At 46.9% G+C, this 19825-nt stretch overlaps 1 protein-coding gene across 5 annotated transcripts; it reads left to right on the top strand.

Annotated features, from left to right (window-relative positions):
* Positions 1-711: 711 nt before the first annotated feature.
* usp15 (ubiquitin specific peptidase 15) lies at positions 712-18772 on the top strand. 5 transcript variants are annotated; one of them, XM_079183928.1, is made up of 22 exons: positions 712-806; positions 1570-1697; positions 2049-2179; positions 4204-4330; positions 4600-4745; positions 5449-5510; positions 5985-6074; positions 9872-10019; positions 10273-10446; positions 10976-11134; positions 11309-11533; positions 11628-11711; positions 11970-12064; positions 12470-12658; positions 12815-12933; positions 13110-13385; positions 13675-13745; positions 13967-14082; positions 14167-14316; positions 14831-14934; positions 15233-15321; positions 15980-18772. In XM_079183928.1, exons 1-22 carry the CDS (start codon positions 718-720, stop codon positions 16370-16372), a joined length of 3165 nt encoding a protein of 1054 aa, XP_079040054.1. In that variant the 5' UTR covers positions 712-717; the 3' UTR covers positions 16373-18772. The 5 variants fall into 5 exon arrangements, with proteins under 5 accessions (XP_079040054.1, XP_079040053.1, XP_079040056.1 ...); XM_079183927.1 differs by having other exon boundaries at positions 12815-12972; XM_079183930.1 differs by lacking the exon at positions 5985-6074 and having other exon boundaries at positions 9917-10019; positions 12815-12972.
* The last annotated feature ends 1053 nt before the right edge of the window (positions 18773-19825 follow it).

Here is a 19825-nt window from a genome sequence, read left to right as displayed (position 1 = left end):
CTATGCAGTGCTGTATTAAAGTCTGATAAAAAAAAAATCTCTCCAAGTCCCCCAACTTTGTGAAAGTACAAATTGCCGGAGTGCCTCTTTAACTTACTGAACATGACACTGTATGCTCATAATTGTGTTTGCTTGACACATTCATTATGGATTGTGATGGAGCACAGCAGGTGTTGACCTTGCAAAAGCGTAGTTTGCATAACATGCTATCAGTGCTGTGTTTCCCATGCTGGGGGACCAGGTATCAACTTATACGACTTCCAGACTTGTTCTCAGGAAAATGCAGAAACTATGCATTTTACTGTTTGGAAAAGGAAAAAACGTACAGTCTAATTTCTAGACAGGAAAACCAGAGTAGATAATGGTACAGTTATGGTGAAAAAATAAGTCAAAAGAAAAAAATCTTTATGAAATGAGACTCACACTGTATGGGGCATAATACAGTAATATAATTATATCGTAAACATATAATTTATATAATACCCCTGGCTGAACAAAGAGGTGTGTCGTTGATGAAGACAGTTTCTTCGATATCAAGAAGCCACAATGATGGAGCAGTTTTGTAGCATTTTCTAGAATCATTTCACCGCTGGGTGTCACGCTTCTGCTGTACTGTCGGGTGAGCTGCTGATTGGCTGAAACCGCCGCGTCGCTCTCTCCGTGTCTCGGTGACGCCCCGCACTTTCCCACCATGCAGCGGGTGATGTCTGAGGAAAGATGGCGGAAGGAGGAGCGGCAGATCTGGATACCCAGAAAGGAGAGGTCGCGGCGCTGTTGAAAACACAGCTAAGAAAGGGAGACACTTGGTAAGACTTGAGCTGAAACCTTTTCAAAGATACCGCGTGGCCGTCGGCTGGCTCCGCCGAGGCTGTCAACGCCATGAAGGGTTAAGATAGCTGAGGTGGCGGGCCGTGTTGACAGTTAGCTTCGATTTAGCTAACGAGAGCCTGTCAGCTTCATGTGTGTCAGCCTGGCATGCTAGCGGTGCTTGAGCTAACGCTAGACTGTCAATGAACAGCGATAGTCCCCCACATATCTTTCAACGTTAAATGTCGTATTGTGGTGGTTATATTCGCTACTTCCATATGGTCATGTCGCTATTCGTCTAATGACATAATCTCAATGAGGCTGCATTTTGTTTAATCTAATCTAGTTAGCAGCGCTAATAGCTAATTGGCTAGCCTACCGGAGCACTAAGTGGGTAGCCAGCCAGTGGGTTCATCCGGCTACTTCGGCAGGGCGGAGTCGGAACAGAAGCACCTGTCAAAAATCACAGAGCCAGCTGGCCAGGCATGCAGCAACCTGAACTCAAGTCGGCTGTTACAACTATCAATCTGTGTTGTTTTAGCCTCGTGAAGTCAGATTTGTTGAGAGCACTGACAGAAAGCCATCCTTCACCTGCTGGAGTATTGCTATTATCACCATTTAACCTGCTAAAGAAGAAACGCTAAACCGATGGTTTACACCTCAAAGCTTGTTTCATGACCCTTGGATAATCTAGATTGATTGTCAGTGTCCCACCTTGTTTCATCAGAGCTGAAATCACAATACTGCTCTCCCTCTCTGTAGGTACCTGGTGGACAGTCACTGGTTCAAACAGTGGAAGAAATATGTGGGATTTGACAGTTGGGACAAATACCAGATGGGCGACCAGAACGTCTACCCAGGACCTGTTGATAACTCCGGTCTTCTCAGAGGTAAGACGGATGACGCTTCGCCTCCTTCGGCATTAATTCACAATGTGGAATGTATTGTGTATATACTGTGTGGCACACCACGGACTGCCGGTCAGTACAGCTTTATTATTCTGGAAGTGGTAACAAAGAGTTTCAGAGGAAAAGGGAACAAAAACAACATTGTTGACAGACTTCCATAGAGTAGCCTTTTGAGGGGGTTCATAGAAAGCTCTCCAGCATACCTTTTTTTTTTCTTTGTGCGTTTTGTGCCGTTTGAGACAGCCAGTGCCGGGTCACTGCTGTAACTGCTGCTCCACAGTGTGTCTGCTCGCTTGTTTCTCAACCTTGCTCTTATCCCGTCCTCACCTCTAGATGGGGATGTGCTGGCCATCAAGGAGCACCTCATCGATGAGCTTGACTACATCCTGGTCCCCACAGAGGGCTGGAATAAGCTCGTCAGCTGGTACGGGTTGACGGAGAATCAGGAGCCAATTGCACGGAAGGTAAGGGCTCAGCCATTAGCGTAAGGCTACCAATAGATTTCATGGTTGGAGGGTGTTCCGCTCACTGCGTTGAGAATATAACCAGCGGGGCAACGTATCACCAGCAAAGGCGGTTTTCTGTGGTGCAGTTCGATGGTTGTGGTTAGTTATTGCTTTGGTGTTGAGCTTGTGTCGGGGTGAAACGGAGAATCATGTGCGATTATGGCCGTTTGAGATCGGGATATCAGGAGAATAGTAAAAGACAGCCATATGATACTGGATAACTGCTCATTATACATCTTTAACTAAATGAATTGCAAAAGACAGTCCGGCACTAAACGTAAGGAATGAAATACTTCAGGCTTGTGTGGCCATAAGAAATGCTGCAGTACGTATCTAATGGTTCACATGATTGTTCAGTTAGATGTGCAGAGATACACTGCACAGGTACTGCACTGGTAACAGATGAAGAGGATACTGGATATTTACCTTGCAAGAAAAGGAAGCAACGATTGTGGCGTTTTTCCTTCATCTTTTCATTCGTTTCGGTCATGAGCTGCGATGATTTTAATTAAGGTTTAATAACTACTTTCACAGCCGCGGTAGAGTGGAACAAACTACTAAATGGCTGTATGTGTGGTTACAGTCGATCAGTCAGAGGAATACTTCACGATGGCGCCGACAACTTAACAGGACCTGCGGTATCAAATCCCCACTTCAAATCTCGCTAGTCATGGCATCATGGCTGCTAGAAGAGGTTTCCTGTCCCCCCTTCATCTCTATCATTCTCTCTCTCGGTCTTTCTCTCCCCCCCCCTTCCATTGACCCTCCCATTTTGCCATGTATGTCGTGGGACGTATCGGGTGGCTGCGGGGTTTCTATTTTCAGGCAACGTTCTGGATGACTGAAAAGCGACATGGAGCGATCTGCGAGACACAACATGCAACAGGTTCATTATTAGTTTTCCTCTTCTTTTGAACTCCTTGTTCCTTTGTTTTCGGGGTTGCCATCTTGTGGTGCGGAGGGAACGCGAGTGTCAAAAAGGATTTAGGAGGCGTGTAGTCACAGGTTTGGCGCTACGTTTCCTTTCCGTCGTCCTCCGCCGGTGTGATATGCCCACAGCCGGCGGAGTGTTCCTGCGTGTCCTTGTTTTTTGAAGTGGAGGAATGCCGGCTGAGGTCACACTGAGCGAGGCAGCGTGAACGCTTCTGAGAGGAGTACGAGAGGCATACGCAGTATGGGAGGAGGAGGAGGAGGAGGAGGGGGGGGGGGGGGGTGAGGGGTGGGTGGGGTGAATGGTTTTGGGCCCGGCTCTGATTTGACAAATTCTGCCAGAGTTTGGTGATGAGTTGGGCTTTTGCCCCGAATTTACAAACACACGGGTGTTGTGTTGAGGGGTAGAATGGGCCCACCGGGGGTTTTCGGGGTATGGATAGGGGAGGAGTGGGGGGGAAGAATCTGAGCCGAGTGTGTGTGCATGACTATTGCAGTTCTCAGGGACATTTGTGAAGTTGGTGCTGTGTGTAGATATGCGTGTGTGTAGATATGTGTGTGTAGATATATGTGTGTGTGTGTGTTGGAGGGGGCTCAGCGGTGAAATAAATAGGCCGGGACCCCTCAGCTGTTTCCACGAGGTGCTGCTAATTTAGGCACTCCGACACCGCTCCTATCAGATGAGCGGCAACCAGGCCAGCAGACTGTACTTTGTTAACCATGAGAAACAGAAGCTAGTGCAACCCCACATTTACCAAACACTTTTCTTTGTTTGAGATCGCTAATGAGTCATTATAGAGAGGTCATGTAAGAAGTGTACCTTGGACGTACATGGAAATAACAATAGCAAACGTACTAATTCCTATTCAACAAATAACCAGCTAATGGCTATTGTTCCATGTTGGTAGCTGTTAGAGAGTCCGTTTTTGTTTTATGGTTAGCAGGAGGAGCATCTTTCTCATTGAGTTCTGCACACACGGTGTATTTGTCTCGTCATGGTTTCATTCAGATGATGTGGACAGTTAATCATTCATCTTTTTTTCTCCCCCCAGGTGGTAGAACAGGGTATGTTTGTGAAGCACTGCAAGGTTGAGGTGTACCTGACGGAGCTGAAGCTCTGTGAAGACAGCAACATGGACAATGTGATCACCAGACGCTTCAGTAAAGCCGACACAATAGGTAGGCCCGAGGAGTTCAAAGTTCACTCTTGCAACTCGTCCGATTTCATGTTGTGAACTTAGATTTCCCCCGTTTACATTTCCCCTTTGTGTTTGATTCAGGAAACTTTTAAAACATTAATGAACAACAATCATCGTGATTTTATTCATGAAATACAGAACATGTGTGTAGATTAAGCCATGACCTGACACACACACACACACACACACACACACACACACACACACACACACACACTTTTTGTAATTCATACTCACACTTTGCTGCAGACGTGATAGAGAAGGAGATGAGGAAGCTGTTCACCATCCCTGATGAGAAGGAGACCAGGCTGTGGAACAGGTACATGAGCAACACCTTCGAGCCCCTCAACAAACCAGACAGCACCATCCAAGACGCCGGCCTCTACCAAGGACAGGTGGGGACTGTTTCTAATTTGAATAATGTGAATGGCTCAGGAGGGTTCATTTCCAGGAGTCAGCAAAAAGAAAATAAATCGTATTTGAAAAAAATCAACACAGAGCTGTCCTTGTATGGCTTGCTATGTAGACAGTTATTATTCCTGAGCTCAGTGAAATATGCTCGAGTTTCAATCGCCCCTTTTTCAGATAGCTTATCCTTATTTGTGCGCTCCGCAAGTCGGCCCTTTTCGGCCTACAGTGAAGCTGTAGAAACCCCTTTTGTTTGAGTCTGTATCCAACAGGTGGCCACTACCTGCAGAGGGCAGTCAAACTAATCTCAAGTTCTGAAATAACTTCAGTGCTCAATTCTCTTCAGATTCTCCATGAAATTCTTCCAACGCCGCAGGTGGTACTGTGACAAGTTTCTTCTTTGCAGAATCAGATTTCTATGAAAATGATATATTGGGTGATTTAAATCCCCGTCTTGACTTCCACCGGAAAAGCCTCTGGAGTTTACGTTAACACAATGCGGCCGGGCCGTCCCGTGATGAGTTGGTTACAACTTCAAAACCCACCACATCTGTTCGTCTGGCTGCCTCTCTCTATACGCCTCTTAAACTCCATCTTGTATTTCACAGTGTAGGATGCATATACGTGAACGTTTGGTGTCTTTTAAACTGAGCAGACGGAGCCCTGCTTTCCCTCTGCCGTCTCCCACAGGTTCTCGTAATAGAGCAGAAGAGTGAGGACGGCTCATGGCCCCGAGGCTCCACGGCACCCAAGTGAGTGAAACCGCACGTCACCCGGCTTGCATCTCTTTGTCGACTGAAGGAAAATGTTGATTGAAAACACCGTTGATTAACCGATAGATCACACGCAGGTGGTGTATTGTTGAGTTGCTAGAGACGTAGTCAGTTTGAAGGGGAAAAGAAGTCATGTGATGTGACACAGCGTCGTCTTGGAAGCGGTCTAAAACACCTTTCAATTGCTGCTTTTCCATTTTATTGTTACACCCCCCCCCCCACACATTTTTTTTTACTTCCCTGCTATGTCACCACAGCACCTTATCATCTTCAAAACGTTCCCGTCTACGACGCCTCAGTCTACCTCTGCTGCCCGACCCGTTGTTGCTCACATGTCCCTCCTCTTTGTTCAAATTCATCTCCGTTTTATTTTATTGACACTCGCACACCTTTCTGGAACGGCGCCCTATTTTCTCTTCTCTAACTCATGGTCTATGCTTTATCTTTTTGAAGGTCATCTGGTGCTTCCAATCTCTCTGCTTTGCCAAAGATCTCGCCTTCATCTCTCACAAACAATCATAACAGCAGCTTCAACAGCAGGAAGTAAGGCCTAGCAGTGGGTTGAGTAGCTCAGGGGGGGGGGGGGGGGGGGGGGGTTTCGGATGCCAGCAGACAGAGATGGAGTCTGGAGTGTTGCTCAGCACAAACTTTCACGTTAACCCTCGCACGGAATCTCTGATCGAATTTGGCCTCCCACAGAAATTCCTTCCCAGAGATGAAGTTACTTCAGTTTGATCTATTTGGACTTTTTTCTCAGCTCTGCTCAATTTGCACTCATCCCCAGCTCAGTCGTACTAAACGATCGGCTGACAGTATGAAGTTTGTCGAAGTTTGTTTTGCACAGGTCTATCTCTGCCTGTGGTTTGGGTCTTAAAGTCATCTTGTGGTGATGCAGATTCAGCTGTAAAAGCTGAAGTCAGGGGTGGGGCTTACGAGGGATTGATCTTTTTTTAATTTTCTCCAGCGACAGCAGTGCTCTCTATATATGGCCCTCCGGTGTCTCTGGGTGCCTTACTCAGCATTTAATCTTGCTAGTTGATCGTTCGCATCTGATTTGCTATCCTGACTGATGGATGGCTCTGGCTAGGGCTGCATGATTATGGTTAATACTGTGATTATTTTACCCATTAATGTGTGCCACACATGGTCTGGATTTCACCGTTACCGTCTTCGTACACCACTCGATCAAAAAATATGATTCAGATAATAGAATATTCACAATGTATTTGGGGCTCAAAGACGAGCCTGAGACACGCTTGGTACAGACCATTTGCACGTGTTTTATCTGACTCAACACCAAGACATAGCCAGATAACATGACCTCCCTTAATGAGCTCAATAGATTTTATGTTGTTGCCGTGATAGCTTTACAGAGTCTTAACATTCTGTTCTGTGCACTCGTGTTCTCCTGGTTCTGATACTCAAACTGGATGAAACCGTCCTGGATCCTGTTTCATTTCTCAGCGGTACCTGAAGCAGTCCGCCCACACCAACTGAGCCATACTCTTATTTAGTATCCAATTACAACTTTCAAATGATAAAATATCAGCACTTTACTGTATTTCTGAGACATCTGCAAGCCTGAATCTTTGCAACAGTTGGTCATCTTTAAAACGTATACATCTTAAACCAAAAGTGATGCTTTCGATTCTTCTTCGCCCATTTGCAAAGTAGGCCTCCCTAAGATTTTACTGCCCACATCCTCATCTCGACTCTCGTTTTTGGTTTGGAAGCTGATGGACCACGTGAAGGGTGCTATTGTTAATCATTCAGAAAGACAATCCCAGTGTGAGCTTAATCATGCAGCTCAAGTACACGTCTACATTTCTTAACCGTCTTAAAACAAGAGGCGGAGCTGAAGCAAGTATGTGGTCAAATCGCATATCAAATCAGTCAGTCTACATTTCTTGCTCTGCCAAAATGAATGCTCGCTTTCTTTTCAACTTTCAGTATCTGTTTCCTGAAAATGTCTCCTTGCATCCTGTAGCCTAGGTGGTTAGGGTTTGTTGCTGAAGCACTGGGATCCAGAGGCTCCGTCTGCCCTCTGCTAGAGAGCACTGCTCGGCTGTGGGTGGAGCTTTTGCCGTCCAGCAGACGTTACTGTCCCCTCCTTCCACCTGACTGTGTGTCATTTACTGCATGCCGGAGTTTGTCTGTGTGTGTGTGTGTCTGCGTTTTTAGATAAACACTCTGCGTTTCTGGTCCTGTCAGAAAGCCGACCGCCACCCTGAAACATATCAATATTGATAAAGGGAAGCAGGGTGAGCTACACTCACAAGCTGAAAAGAAACGATACTGCCTTGTACTTCCATTTACACATTATCATTTCACAGCTCTGCTTTGTTGTTTGATAGCAGCGGCATCTTTCCCTGCACAGAGTGGGTGACTTGGGGAAATTGGATCTTCACTCCCAGCAGCCCTCCTGTCCTTGATTCACTGTAGTGGCAGAGCTGTCGTTTCCTCTGAATTATGCATGGGGCCTCTTTTTTTCTCACTCTCTCTCTCTCTCTCTCTCTCTCATATGTAGCATTCCCGCATTACGTAACACTTGTCTTTTTGATTTTGCGGTTTTGGCCTGGTCGGTTTAGCCTCAGTAGCAATGCTGTGTAACAGCAGTAAGTTTCACCGTCTTACTCTTGGCAGGCAGTCTCTCTCTCTCTCGCTCTCCCCCCTCCCTCATTCAGTCTCTCTGTCTCTCTACCTCTCCTCTCCCCCTGAGCTCATTGCGATGCACACGTTCTGCAGTCTAAGTGACCTTCAGAACACATTTCGTGTGCTCCCCTCGCCGCCTGCCTTCACACACTCTCGCGTACCGGGCCCCTGTGATGAAACCTGCCTCTTCCTTCAGAGTTTTCTCAGCTTATTTATTTAGACCCTCTCTTTTTTAAAAAGCTTTCGCACAGACAGCCATGACATATATTAAAGAAGACGAACGAGGGAGTGTGCGTTTGAGGGATTCTAACAATGTCACAGGGTGTAATTTCAACAGGGAGGAGAGGGGGCGGGGGTGAGAGCACAAGTTGTGTGTTAGTGTGTCGAGATGAGAGAGAAAAGGGGGATGAATGGTGGAGTCGGCATGTGTGAATACGTTCATGTGCGTTGGAGACAGATACTAAGAGTCAGGCCTGTGAATACTGCAGCCTCAGCTGGATGCAGTGGATCAGCTGCTCCCTCCATCCCCATCTCATTTCTCTTCTATACACCCCCCCCCCCATCCCGTGCTGTCCGCCCCTCCCCCTATTCTCTCTCCCTCCCTCGCTCTCTCTCTCTGTGCACCTCTAGCTTCGGTAGCAGTAGTCTTGAGCATCCTCGCTGCTGCTGCTGATGCTGCTATAAATATCTGCTGGTAGCCATAGAGTGGCAGAGAGCAGCAGGCAGGCCAGAGGACAGGACAGGACAGGACAGGACAGGACAGGACAGGACAGGACAGGACAGGGGGAAAGGATCTGAGGCAGAGAGGATAACGAGATGACAAGCGGTCGTGCTCGAAAAAGAAGAAGGGGGGGAGAAGAGAGGAGAGGAGCTGCTTAGTTAGCTCTAGGAAAGAGGAATAGTGTGTGTTTTTGTTCGTTAATGCTTCCTGTGGTTTGATTGTTGGCCTGGCCGGACTTGGAAGTCAATTTTAGGCCGAAACTTGGTTCGGACTGTATTCTAACAGCTACTGGAGCTGCACTGGGTTGAGCTGAGTTAACATTAGGACTGGAGACTGGAGCTGGACTTTCCTACGCGGGCCTCTAAATACCAGGCTTTGCGTGCGCCGGACCTGAACCCGAACCCTATCGGAACCCCCCTACGGGCTGCTGGTCGTTCAGTTTTCGTGCGGACATGCGGGCCGGCATGGGCCGGGGCGGGGCTGAGATGTCATGCTCCTCTGTTGCTGGTGGTGCCTGAGGCCAGAGGCGGCGGAGCTGGACAGCAGGAGGGTGGACCACCATGTGCTGAACTGCGAGGCCAGCGCCTCCACCGCCATCACAGCTGTTTCCCTTGACCAGTGGGAGCCAGAAACAACCAACACTGCCCCGCAGCCCTCCCAGAGGTCTGCTGATTGCTGCAGTCAGGGAGGCCTAGCTTTAACACTCGGAGTGTGTAGGAAGCCTGAGAGAGTGTTTTTTTGGGGGGGTTTCATAGGTCTGGCTTGTAGTTTGGTCTTTCGTCGAAGAGGAATTTGCCTGAGTGTATTAACAGCGTTATCTTATTAGCTTAACATAGATGTAGCATTAATACATTTATGTTTACAATAGGATGTCCGTGACCTTTCCTTTAGCATGTAGCAGTTTAACAAACCCCATTCAACCCGATATAACGTGCCTGTTTGTGCTTTTTGTATGTTTATTGCACAGTGTGAAGAATTCAAGCTATAGTCTACCGTCCTACCACCCTTACAGCAACAGCTACGACTACTCGGACCAGAGCAGGCAGAGTGAGCGCTCGGGCCTCTGTGGACTCTCCAACCTGGGCAACACCTGCTTCATGAACTCTGCTGTGCAGGTAACCGCATGCCTTCAGAAGTTATTCTCGTTCTTCAAAAGTTTGTTCCTACAGCCTCAAAGAATTGGATGTTTTTATACAGTAATCTGAAGGCTTGCGGTGGCTCGACACTATCCTGTAACACATTCATTGTGTTGTCTTTACCGTTCTGTAGATGTAAGAAAAGCAAAGTGACTGCATGGTAGTTCAGAAATGCAGATCTTGCGAAGAGCCTGAATCCTCCGCTGATTATTCTCCTCTCCTGCTTCTGCAGTGTTTAAGCAATATCCCTCCTCTGACGGAGTACTTCCTCAAAGACAAGTTCACAGACGAGCTGAACGAGGACAACCCGCTGGGCATGAAGGGGGAGATCGCCAGAGCCTACTCGGAGATGATCAAGCAGCTGTGGTCGGGGAAATTCAGCTACGTCACCCCAAGGCCTTTCAAGGTGACTACCTGGGGAAACTATGGGGGGAAAGAGTTCTCTGAGCAGTTTTGTATCTCGGGGTCACTGCCTAAGCAGTCCACTGTTTATACATTTCGGAAAAGGAAAGTCTGTAAAAATGATTGTCACCCACAGTAAGGCAGATGGAGCAGGAAGCAAAAGTATGTCATACTATCAATGCTACTCTGAAAGGTACACAGTAGGAACAAGTAGGAAACGAGCTACTGGCCTAACACAGTGTGAAGGGTTTTAAAGCTCTGGTTATTACCAGTTTCAATCCTCAAGTAACAGATTTAACGAGCTGAAAACAACCATGTTGATATTATTGGTTTGTTTGAATGCTTTCATAGAAATGTGAGGGCTAAATCGATGAAGTTTTAACTGATGGCCAAGAAAGCACCAAAGTATATTTTTGTTAGAATAGACTCGTTTCATTTGATCTCTGTCTAATATCGGGCAGAAGGTATCCTGGTTTCTCTTTTTGTTTCTGTGCCGTTTTGTTATTTTCTTTCATGCGTCTCCCATCCTCCAGACCCAGGTGGGCCGCTTTGCCCCACAGTTCTCGGGCTACCAACAGCAGGACTCTCACGAGCTGCTGGCCTTTCTCCTGGACGGCCTTCACGAAGACTTGAACCGCATCAGGAAGAAGCCCTACATCCAGCTAAAGGACGCCAACGGCAGGCCTGACAAGGTGACATCATAGCGGCTCTGCAGATGTGTTAAACTGTCTCCACATCTTCAAGTGCATTTAGCTGGAGAATGCCCTTCTGAATAAACACGGTCCTGTTGTTCAAAATGATTTGTGTTTTATTTGATATTTGACAGACTTTCATAGTGCTAGTTTATGTGTTGCGGTTTATCTCAGGTGGTGGCGGAGGAGGCGTGGGAGAACCACGTCAAGAGAAACGACTCCATCATCGTGGACATCTTCCACGGCCTTTTCAAGTCCACCCTGGTGTGTCCCGTGTGCTCCAAGGTCTCTGTGACATTTGATCCGTTCTGCTACTTGACCCTGCCCCTGCCCATGAAGAAGGAGCGGACGCTGGAGGTCTACCTGGTCAGACTGGACCCTCTGGCCAAACCCACGCAGGTACACCGCGCATTGCCTGGCTGGGGGAAAGCACCTGAACATGGCACCCGAGTGTTGTACCCTGACAGTATGATTGTGTGCGTTTCCACTTCAGTACAAGCTGACCGTGCCGAAGGTGGGCTACATCTCTGACCTGTGTATCTCCCTCTCCAACCTGTCGGAGGTGCCTGCTGAGAAGGTACAAACATCACAGCCGGCTCTGCTCTGGGGCAGTAATGATGCCGACATCTCTTCAAACCAAAACAGTGTATTCCATTTTCAGCTGTTCCTGCCCACCCAGCTTCAGCAGCTAGTGGGGGGAAACGTTTCCTTTTTCCTTTTTAGATGTGTCCAAAATATTTAGCCTGCTATACCAGTTTGCTTAATATCATTAGGAATTGGTTCATTCTGCCTACGTTTGAAAGAGTCTTCTGACTGCTTTTCTCTGATTCCCCAGATGATTGTAACTGACATCTACAACCACCGTTTCCATCGGATCTTTGCCACCAACGAGAACCTCAGCAGCATCATGGAGAGAGATGATATCTACGTGTGAGTGTCAAACTTGGCAGACAAGCAGACTCCATTATCTACAATTTGAAATGCCATCTAAAGTCCAAGTTTCTGGCCTGTGTTTACCACATTAATAAAAGATTATTTTAGCTTAAATCATAGTGTAATTTGACAGATTCAGCATTTATGTCTGTTCTTATCAAACAGCATCATTCATTAGTACAAGATTTGACTTCCTAGTATAAATCTATCGACTGTTTTGACTTTATTACTGAAGGTTTTGCGACTCCAGAGATTTAAAGCATGGAGTCGTTGGCTGTCGACCAGTTTAAATCGCTTCTTTTGCCAAGCGCATAAATATGCAGGAGTTAGGATTTCACATCTTTGCCACTAACACGTAGCAAACACACCGACTTCCAAACTGACCACACTTGGCCCGTGCAGATTCGAGTTGGCGGTGAACAGGGTGGAGGACACGGACCATGTGGTGATCCCGGTGCACCTGAGGGAGAAGTACAAGCAGTCGGGCTACAACCACACCAGCACGCCGCTGTTCGGACAGCCCTTCCTGCTCGCCGTCCCCAGAACCCTCAGTGAGGACAAACTCTACAACATGCTGCTGCTGCGCCTCTGGTGCGTTCAGTCGTCTCCGCGTTTGATCCCACGGTCACTGTTGAAGATTGACGCCAGTGCTTAGTGCTTCTCAACTTTGATGGCAGCTTTGTCTACAAGCCGCTTTGGCAGGCAATCACAAATTGCTGTAAATAGAAATGTTTTTTGTGTCTGCAGCCGGTTTGTGCGATCTTCGGTAGAGGAGGAAGAAGAGGAGTGTGAAGAGACACAGCCGTCCAAACAACACGCCGTCAACGGTAACGCCACTAATGGACTGCTGGAGGAGGGGTCGCCGAGTGAGTGCACAACCCACCCCCACACGCAGACGTGTTCTGGTCAGATACTTTACCTGTAACAGTTTTGACCTTTCCAAATGTCTTACTTTTGTGCCACATAGCACTTGCTATTTAAAGTGATTGCTCTTTAGAAGCAGCCGCCGTGCTTTTAAAGTCCTTTTGTGTCCTCCCATCAGGCGAGATGGAGACCGACGAGCAGGACGACGAGTCCAGTCAGGATCAGGAGCTGCCCTCCGAGAACGACAACAGCCAGTCGGAGGACTCGGTGGACAACGAGCTGGAGAACGGCGTGGTCGGCCCACAGAACTCCACCAAAGGCCAGCAGACGGCAGGGCACAGCAGGAGGAGACTTTTTACATTCCAGTTCAATAACATGGGGAAAACGGACTTCTCCCTCATCAAGGAGGACACCAGGCAGATCCGCTTTGACGAGGGACACCTCCGACTCAGCGGTAGGAACTGGGGGGGGGGACAAATAAATGAGGGAAGGAAAATAAATCCTCTCATAGTATCCTCAAATACAAAAAAACAAAATGGAGTCAGACTCCTATCATTACAGAAGTTATTCATCAAGTGTCGTTGCATTTTCAAATGGTGGATATTCTTTATTTTGCGGCACAGATAAGTAATTTAATCATTTTGTAAGCGGCAAGATAAATGAGCCTGTAGATGCATGGAGGAAGAAACGGACTGATTGATGATGATAGCAAAACTCAAACATCTGATTCTGTGTTTTGACAGACCGCTCTTATCTCTCCTTGGACTGGGAGCCGGAGATGAAGAAGAAGTACTTTGACGAGACCGTTATCGAGGTAAAGCCAACACCAGGAGGCGTTCTCTGATACACGCATCCAACTTACACGACAGTATTTTCTTTTTATACATGCACCAAACTTGTTTCTTATAAACTTAAGACACCTTATTAGTCCGTATTTTAAACTTGTGTAAAAGCATTATGTCTGCACAAAAAAAAGACTATGAGCCAAGTTGTCTTAACAGCTTTATTTGTTTGTGTGTGTGCGCCGGGGAGCAGGACTTCGACAAGCATGAGAGCATGGACTACAAGCCTCAGAAGAAGGCTTTCTTCAAGCTGAAAGACTGCATTGAGCTTTTTACCACCAAGGAAAAACTGGGAGCAGAGGACCCATGGTGAGAACAGGAGGTGGCGCCCGCTGTCGGCCCGAGTGCTGCAGCACGTTGGCTCAACTGCGTTGTGTGCGTCCTGTCTCGTAGGTACTGTCCAAACTGTAAGCAGCACCAACAGGCCACGAAGAAGCTGGACCTGTGGTCTCTGCCGCCGGTGCTGGTGGTCCATCTGAAGCGCTTCTCCTACAGCCGGTACATGAGGGATAAACTGGACTCCCTGGTTGATTTTCCACTCAGGTACTCACACACACACACACACACACACACACCTCTATCATGTCTGCAATTTAATACAACTTTATTGATCTATGAAGGCTATTTGATTTTGGGAAGGTAAAAACAAACAGGAAACGGTAATATGCAAAGATGTTAAAGATTATTGTTTTTTAAATATATATATGAAATAAGTCATAATAAAATAACGCTGGAAGTAAATTACTAAGGAAATTGTCCACATGGCACATTTTACAAGATATAAATGTATTTCATGTTTTCAAATGTTGTCATTATTTGGATCTGTAATACATAATGCATACATCATTTGTAATGCACTGCAATATCTTCCCATTAGTTCAAACTATAAAGGGTTTCAGTTCCGTTTTAGTACCCGGAGATACCTCCGAATACCTGTATAGAAACACAGACCTTTTATAGTGTTCTCAAGTATACTGTGTAGCAAAGACTTTATTTTCACTAATGCATTCTTGGCACATGACCACTTATGGTACACCATGTGATGTGTTTCCTGCAGAGACCTGGACATGTCCGAGTTCCTGATCAACCCCAACGCCGGGCCCTGTCGCTACGACCTCATTGCGGTGTCCAACCACTACGGCGGGATGGGTGGAGGCCACTGTAAGATGCACCCCGACACTGTGCAGCATTATCAAGGAAAACACTGTGCAAATATATATTATTCATCACATGCCTGAAACCCAGGGATTGCAGCAGGGCTAGCAAGCTTGATGTAACCATCAGTCATAACTAGTGTTGGAGCTCACTCCCAAGTCTGCTTTGAAGGCCGCTTGACCTAAATTCTGTGGACTTTGCATTGCCAAAGTGTTTTAGAATACAAACGGTTATGAGCACCGCATGGTAAGCGTTAAAAGCTGTGTAATACTGCATCCTTGTCTTTTGATCCCGTGCTGCTCAGACACGGCGTACGCCAAGAACAAAGACGACGGGAAGTGGTACAACTTTGACGACAGCAGCGCGTCCCCCGCCAACGACGATCAAATCGCGGTGAGTGTCCTCGTCGGCTGAAGCCGGGCAGCAGCACTGCTGTAGAGAGAGTTTCTAAAGGCTTTTCCACCTCACTACCCACAGACGGATCCACGAGACACACAGCTTCTAAGTTAATTAGTTTGTCAGGTTCACAGCACAATCGCAGCTGATGCTTTTTAATGACTTGGAGGTAACAACCACCGCCTGCTATTTGGGAAATGTGTTAAGAGTCCGTACAGCCAAGGAGGAAAATAGTAAGAAATATATGCGTGGGCACGTTTTAACAGACATTTAACACATTCATGTAATTGTTGAATTGTGTTTAACTGAAGTCATTGTAAAATAAACAAACACGAATTGCTGTTGGCTGATCTAAGTAAATATATATCACACTATATACTGCTTGAGATTCAATGTAAAAACCAACGAATAGACCAAAGCTGACTCATATTTTGTCTCTAATCATTTAGCTTTTCCTCAACGGACGGATTTGTCATGGCTGTAATTAATGCAGCATCCTGTTGACTCATTATCAAAGGATAAAAATTGCAGTCATGTTATTAGAAGTATAACGTAGAAGTGTTGACGCAAGTTAAAAAGGGAATTCTACATCAAAACAAAGTCAGTTTTTTTTTATGTAGCTAGCTAATATTGTTCGTCGTTGTCTTTCTCTCAGTCCAAAGCCGGCTACGTGCTGTTCTACCAGCGCCAGGACACGATGAAAGGCACCGGCTACTTCGCTCTCGACCGCGAGGAAGAGGAGGAAGAGGAGGAGGAAGGAGAAGAAGATGAGGAGAACGAAGGCGAGGAGAGGCAGGAGAGAAACGGCCCCTCGTCCGCTCCAAGGGCCTCTTCCTCCGCCTCTTCCGCCGCCGGTGCCGCCTCCGCCTCCGCCGGTGCCGCCACCCAGAGTGACGAGGAGGACCTGAACGAGAACCGGCGCAGGAAGAACGACAACGAGCAGGGATATGAGGAGGAGGAGGAGGAGGAGGAAGAAGAAGAGGACGAAGAAGAGGAGGAGGAGGAGGAGCAGGCGCCCAATCGAGATGTCACCATGAAAACCAACTGAGGCAAACGAGGACGCAAACACATGGAGAGAGAGAGAGACAAGGATCTTTCCATCCAAAGCCATATGGACACACAGCATGGCAGCGGGCGCCACCGGTCCCGCCCAGCGGCCTCGGACTCGGCCGCTCGACAGGCTGAGCCACTGCGGGGGTGCCGGCTGTTAGGTCAGGGAGCTGCCGCGGTACGCGACTCAGGGCCCTCCTCTGTGGTTGGAACACTGTGTGTGTGTTTGTGTGTGTGTGTGTGTGTGTGCGCGCGCGTGTGTGTGTGTCGCCACGTCCATTCGTTTAGGATCCGCTCACCTGCTCTCTGAAAAGAGTCACTGAACGACATTGGGGACAGATTTAGAGGCTAATCCCCCCCCTTTGCTTTTTGTGTTCCATTCTTGTTTTTTTTTATATATATATATTTTTGAGAGCAATGCATTATTGGAATATCATTTTATTATCATTTAGACCGTGTAAATATTTTAAACACTGAATCATATCGGGTTTTCATGATGCGCTGAAACATTTTGAACTTGCACAATCACCAACCATCCACCTTTTTTTTTTTTTTTGTATGTATTATTGCCAGACATACTGCAGCTGCACCATACCGTTGTCTCTCAGAGGGTTTTCTCACGTAGCGTAGGAAGCTGCTTTTAGTGAGCCAGCAGTCTGGACTTCACTTAGAGAGGTTCCGCTCATTGCTGGTTTTTATAAAGTGTCGAACAGCCAAACTGTCTTAGCTTTGTGCTGCTGCTGCTGCTGTGATCTTGCATTTTTTTAGAAAGATTATGAGTGTATCGGCATGAACTTTAGCGATTTATGGCCCCACTTTTGCTGTCTCTCCCTCTCTCCCTCTCCCTCTCCCTCTCTCTCTCTCTCTCTTTCTCTCTCTCTCTCTCCTCTGTTGATCATTTATATTTCTTGAAACCTAAAATGAAGCAGGATTTAGAAGTCATCCGGCTAACTTTGCAAGAAAACAACACATTTTATCTGCAAAAATTCAAATAAATTAAAACATGTTTCACAACATAATTTGCAGGGATTGCAACAAATATGTTTCAAAGTTAACCGGCCGACTCTTAAGTCCTACGCCACAAATTTCATCTTTCAGTTATTCATAGGTGGTGTTTAAGGCTTTACCACGACTCTGCTCTCTCCCTCTCTCCCTCCCTCTCTCTGCTCTTCATCTTCGAGGCACTGTGAGATTAGGAACATCGGTGATTTCGCTGACATCGGATGGATCATCTCTTGTTTCGGATCACCTCGGCCTTAACTCTTAATCTCAGACCGGTCGCCTTTTCTTTGCACATTTACCAATCCACACCTCACACCCTCTTCTGTGGCACACGCACCAACACGCGTGCACGAATGTCCGTCTCATTTGTCCGCTCGTCCCATCGCAGCCACGTCATCTCCCCACAAGAGGGCCAGAATGTATGCTGAATGGAATGAACACTGACCAGATGTATGTGGTTGATGCCTTTTTATTTTATATCCTTTTTATAGGGCCAGGTTTTTTTTTTTTTTCTTCATTTTTTTCCATGGCTCCCTTTCTTGGTTTGGTTGAATGTGATGGGAAAGGGTATGTTCGCCTTTGGTGTTAGCTGTATGAATCCACGGGTATACTGCTGAATGCATCCCTTTTCGGAGGGGGGGGGGGGGGGGGGGAGAAATGCTTCTTTGTGGTCTTGAGCTTTGAGGGAGGGAGGGAGGGAGACGACTGTGGGGTGAGTCCGCCCAAAAGGCCCATCAGCTTCTAGGATCATGATACAGTGAAAATGCAGGATATTCCTCCATCAGTGTGACTCGTGATGAAGCTACTCTCCACGGTGGAGTTTTCTGTTTTCTACCTGTTCTTCCATCAGCGTACCTGTTGTTGCCTCCGAATAGTAGACGTGTACCATGCCTTTATGAGCATCGTCTACTGCGCTTCATCGCCTCAGCGCTGCCTTGCCTTTTGGGGCGACTCACCCCCTCCCTCCCTCCCTCCCTCATCCTGACTGAGTGAGATGCGATTGCTACTTATAGGCTTATACAATACTGTACATAAGAGTTCACTCTGTGAGTGCACATTTGATAAAGTTTATTTATTTATATGTAAGCGTTTAATAATAAACAGACAATATATTTAAAACCTTGGCAAGACCTGAAATGTCGGGGGGGGGGGGGGGGGGGCTTAAGTCCATGCGTACACTAGTTTGCCAGGTCTAACCTGTGCTCTTGTCAGGGAGGGAATATTTAAAAAGAGAAAAAAAAAGGATGGTTCTGTTTTGGGACTTTTTTTGTAAAAAATAATCCTTGCATGATGACATAACGAGGGGGTTCCAGGTTTGGCTGCACTTGAGTTCACTTGGGTTTACATTTGAAATGTGCATGTGTATTCATACACAATCTTCAATAAAGTTGTGTAAAGCTTCCCTCTGGCTCTTATTCTCTGTTGCACTGCGGTGCCTCGGCCTGCGGTGCGCGTGTCTCGTCTCAATGGCTAGACTCTGTCTCTGGAGTGTTTTACTGTGTATTCTTCATGAATAATTTAAAAGTACACATGTTAGTTCTCACATAATCAGAAGCAAAGTTCAAGGGAAATACCAAAAAAAGATACTTTTTTTTTTATCATATAATTATTGCAGCTTTCAGCCCTCTGAATCAGGAAGGAAGGAATTAAAACAAAGCCTTCCATTTTATTTAGCCCTCTCTCTGCTCCAGTGTGTGCAGCAGCTGCAGGCTGATCTGTGGAGGAGGAACACTGTGTTCTCTCAGGGTTCTAACGGGTTCTCTGCCCGCTAACAGCTGGGAGGTTCCCCGGAGCAGCGGCTCATCCTCCTAACCAATGAGGAGGAGGAGGAGGAGGAGGAGGGCTGTGTGCAGGACAGTGGATCACTCGCGAGGAGAAAACTGAAACCAACCTACTGGGTTCAAAGAGGTCGTTATATCCTAAACCTAAATGCTGATATGGAGCAGAGACAATTTTTTATTTTTTGTTAGAATATATATTTTAGTCCGTTCACATATGACTGTTGTTTCAATATGATTTTTAATGATTTAATTTAGCAGACACTGTTGATTGGCTGGGGAAAAAATAAGCTCAACCAGCTGATGGCGCACTCTGGCGGTTTTCTCTTCTCTGTTTGGGTGTTTTTAGGGAGAAAAAAACCCGTCAGAGTGAGACCTCTGCGTTTTCTCTGATCTCCGCTCGTGCCTACACCCGTCCTGACGTTCCCCGCGAATTTTATCCACGCCGCTCCGACCAAATCCACTCATTTTCCACACCTACCTGACATGCGGCATTTTCGGGGAGAAAAAAGGCAAAAGAAAATCGCGTGTCGCCCCTTCGTGGATTTGAACACGCGTTCGTGTTTTGAACCGAGCGGGTTTGATTGCGGGACAACTTTTCCTCGCGACGCAGAGGCAGAAACGGACAACAATAGATTATAAAACAGTCTGCTGCGGTTGAAGCTGCAGGG

This window comes from Pholis gunnellus, assembly GCF_910591455.1.
Source record: "Pholis gunnellus genome assembly, chromosome: 22".
NCBI lineage: Eukaryota > Metazoa > Chordata > Actinopteri > Perciformes > Pholidae > Pholis > Pholis gunnellus.
The sequence above is the reverse complement of the archived record's forward strand: the minus strand, read 5'-3'. Positions and strand labels throughout refer to the sequence as shown.

What these genes read in the sequence shown, in the direction of transcription:
- usp15 (XM_079183927.1), top strand. Translation starts at nt 718, where the DNA reads ATGGCGGAAGGAGGAGCGGCAGATCTGGATACCCAGAAAGGAGAGGTC. An exon ending in AGGAGCCAATTGCACGGAAG is followed by an intron (nt 2,180 to 4,203) that starts GTAAGGGCTCAG and finishes TTCTCCCCCCAG; the next exon opens with GTGGTAGAACAGGGTATGTT. An exon ending in TCATGAACTCTGCTGTGCAG is followed by an intron (nt 10,020 to 10,272) that starts GTAACCGCATGC and finishes CTGCTTCTGCAG; the next exon opens with TGTTTAAGCAATATCCCTCC.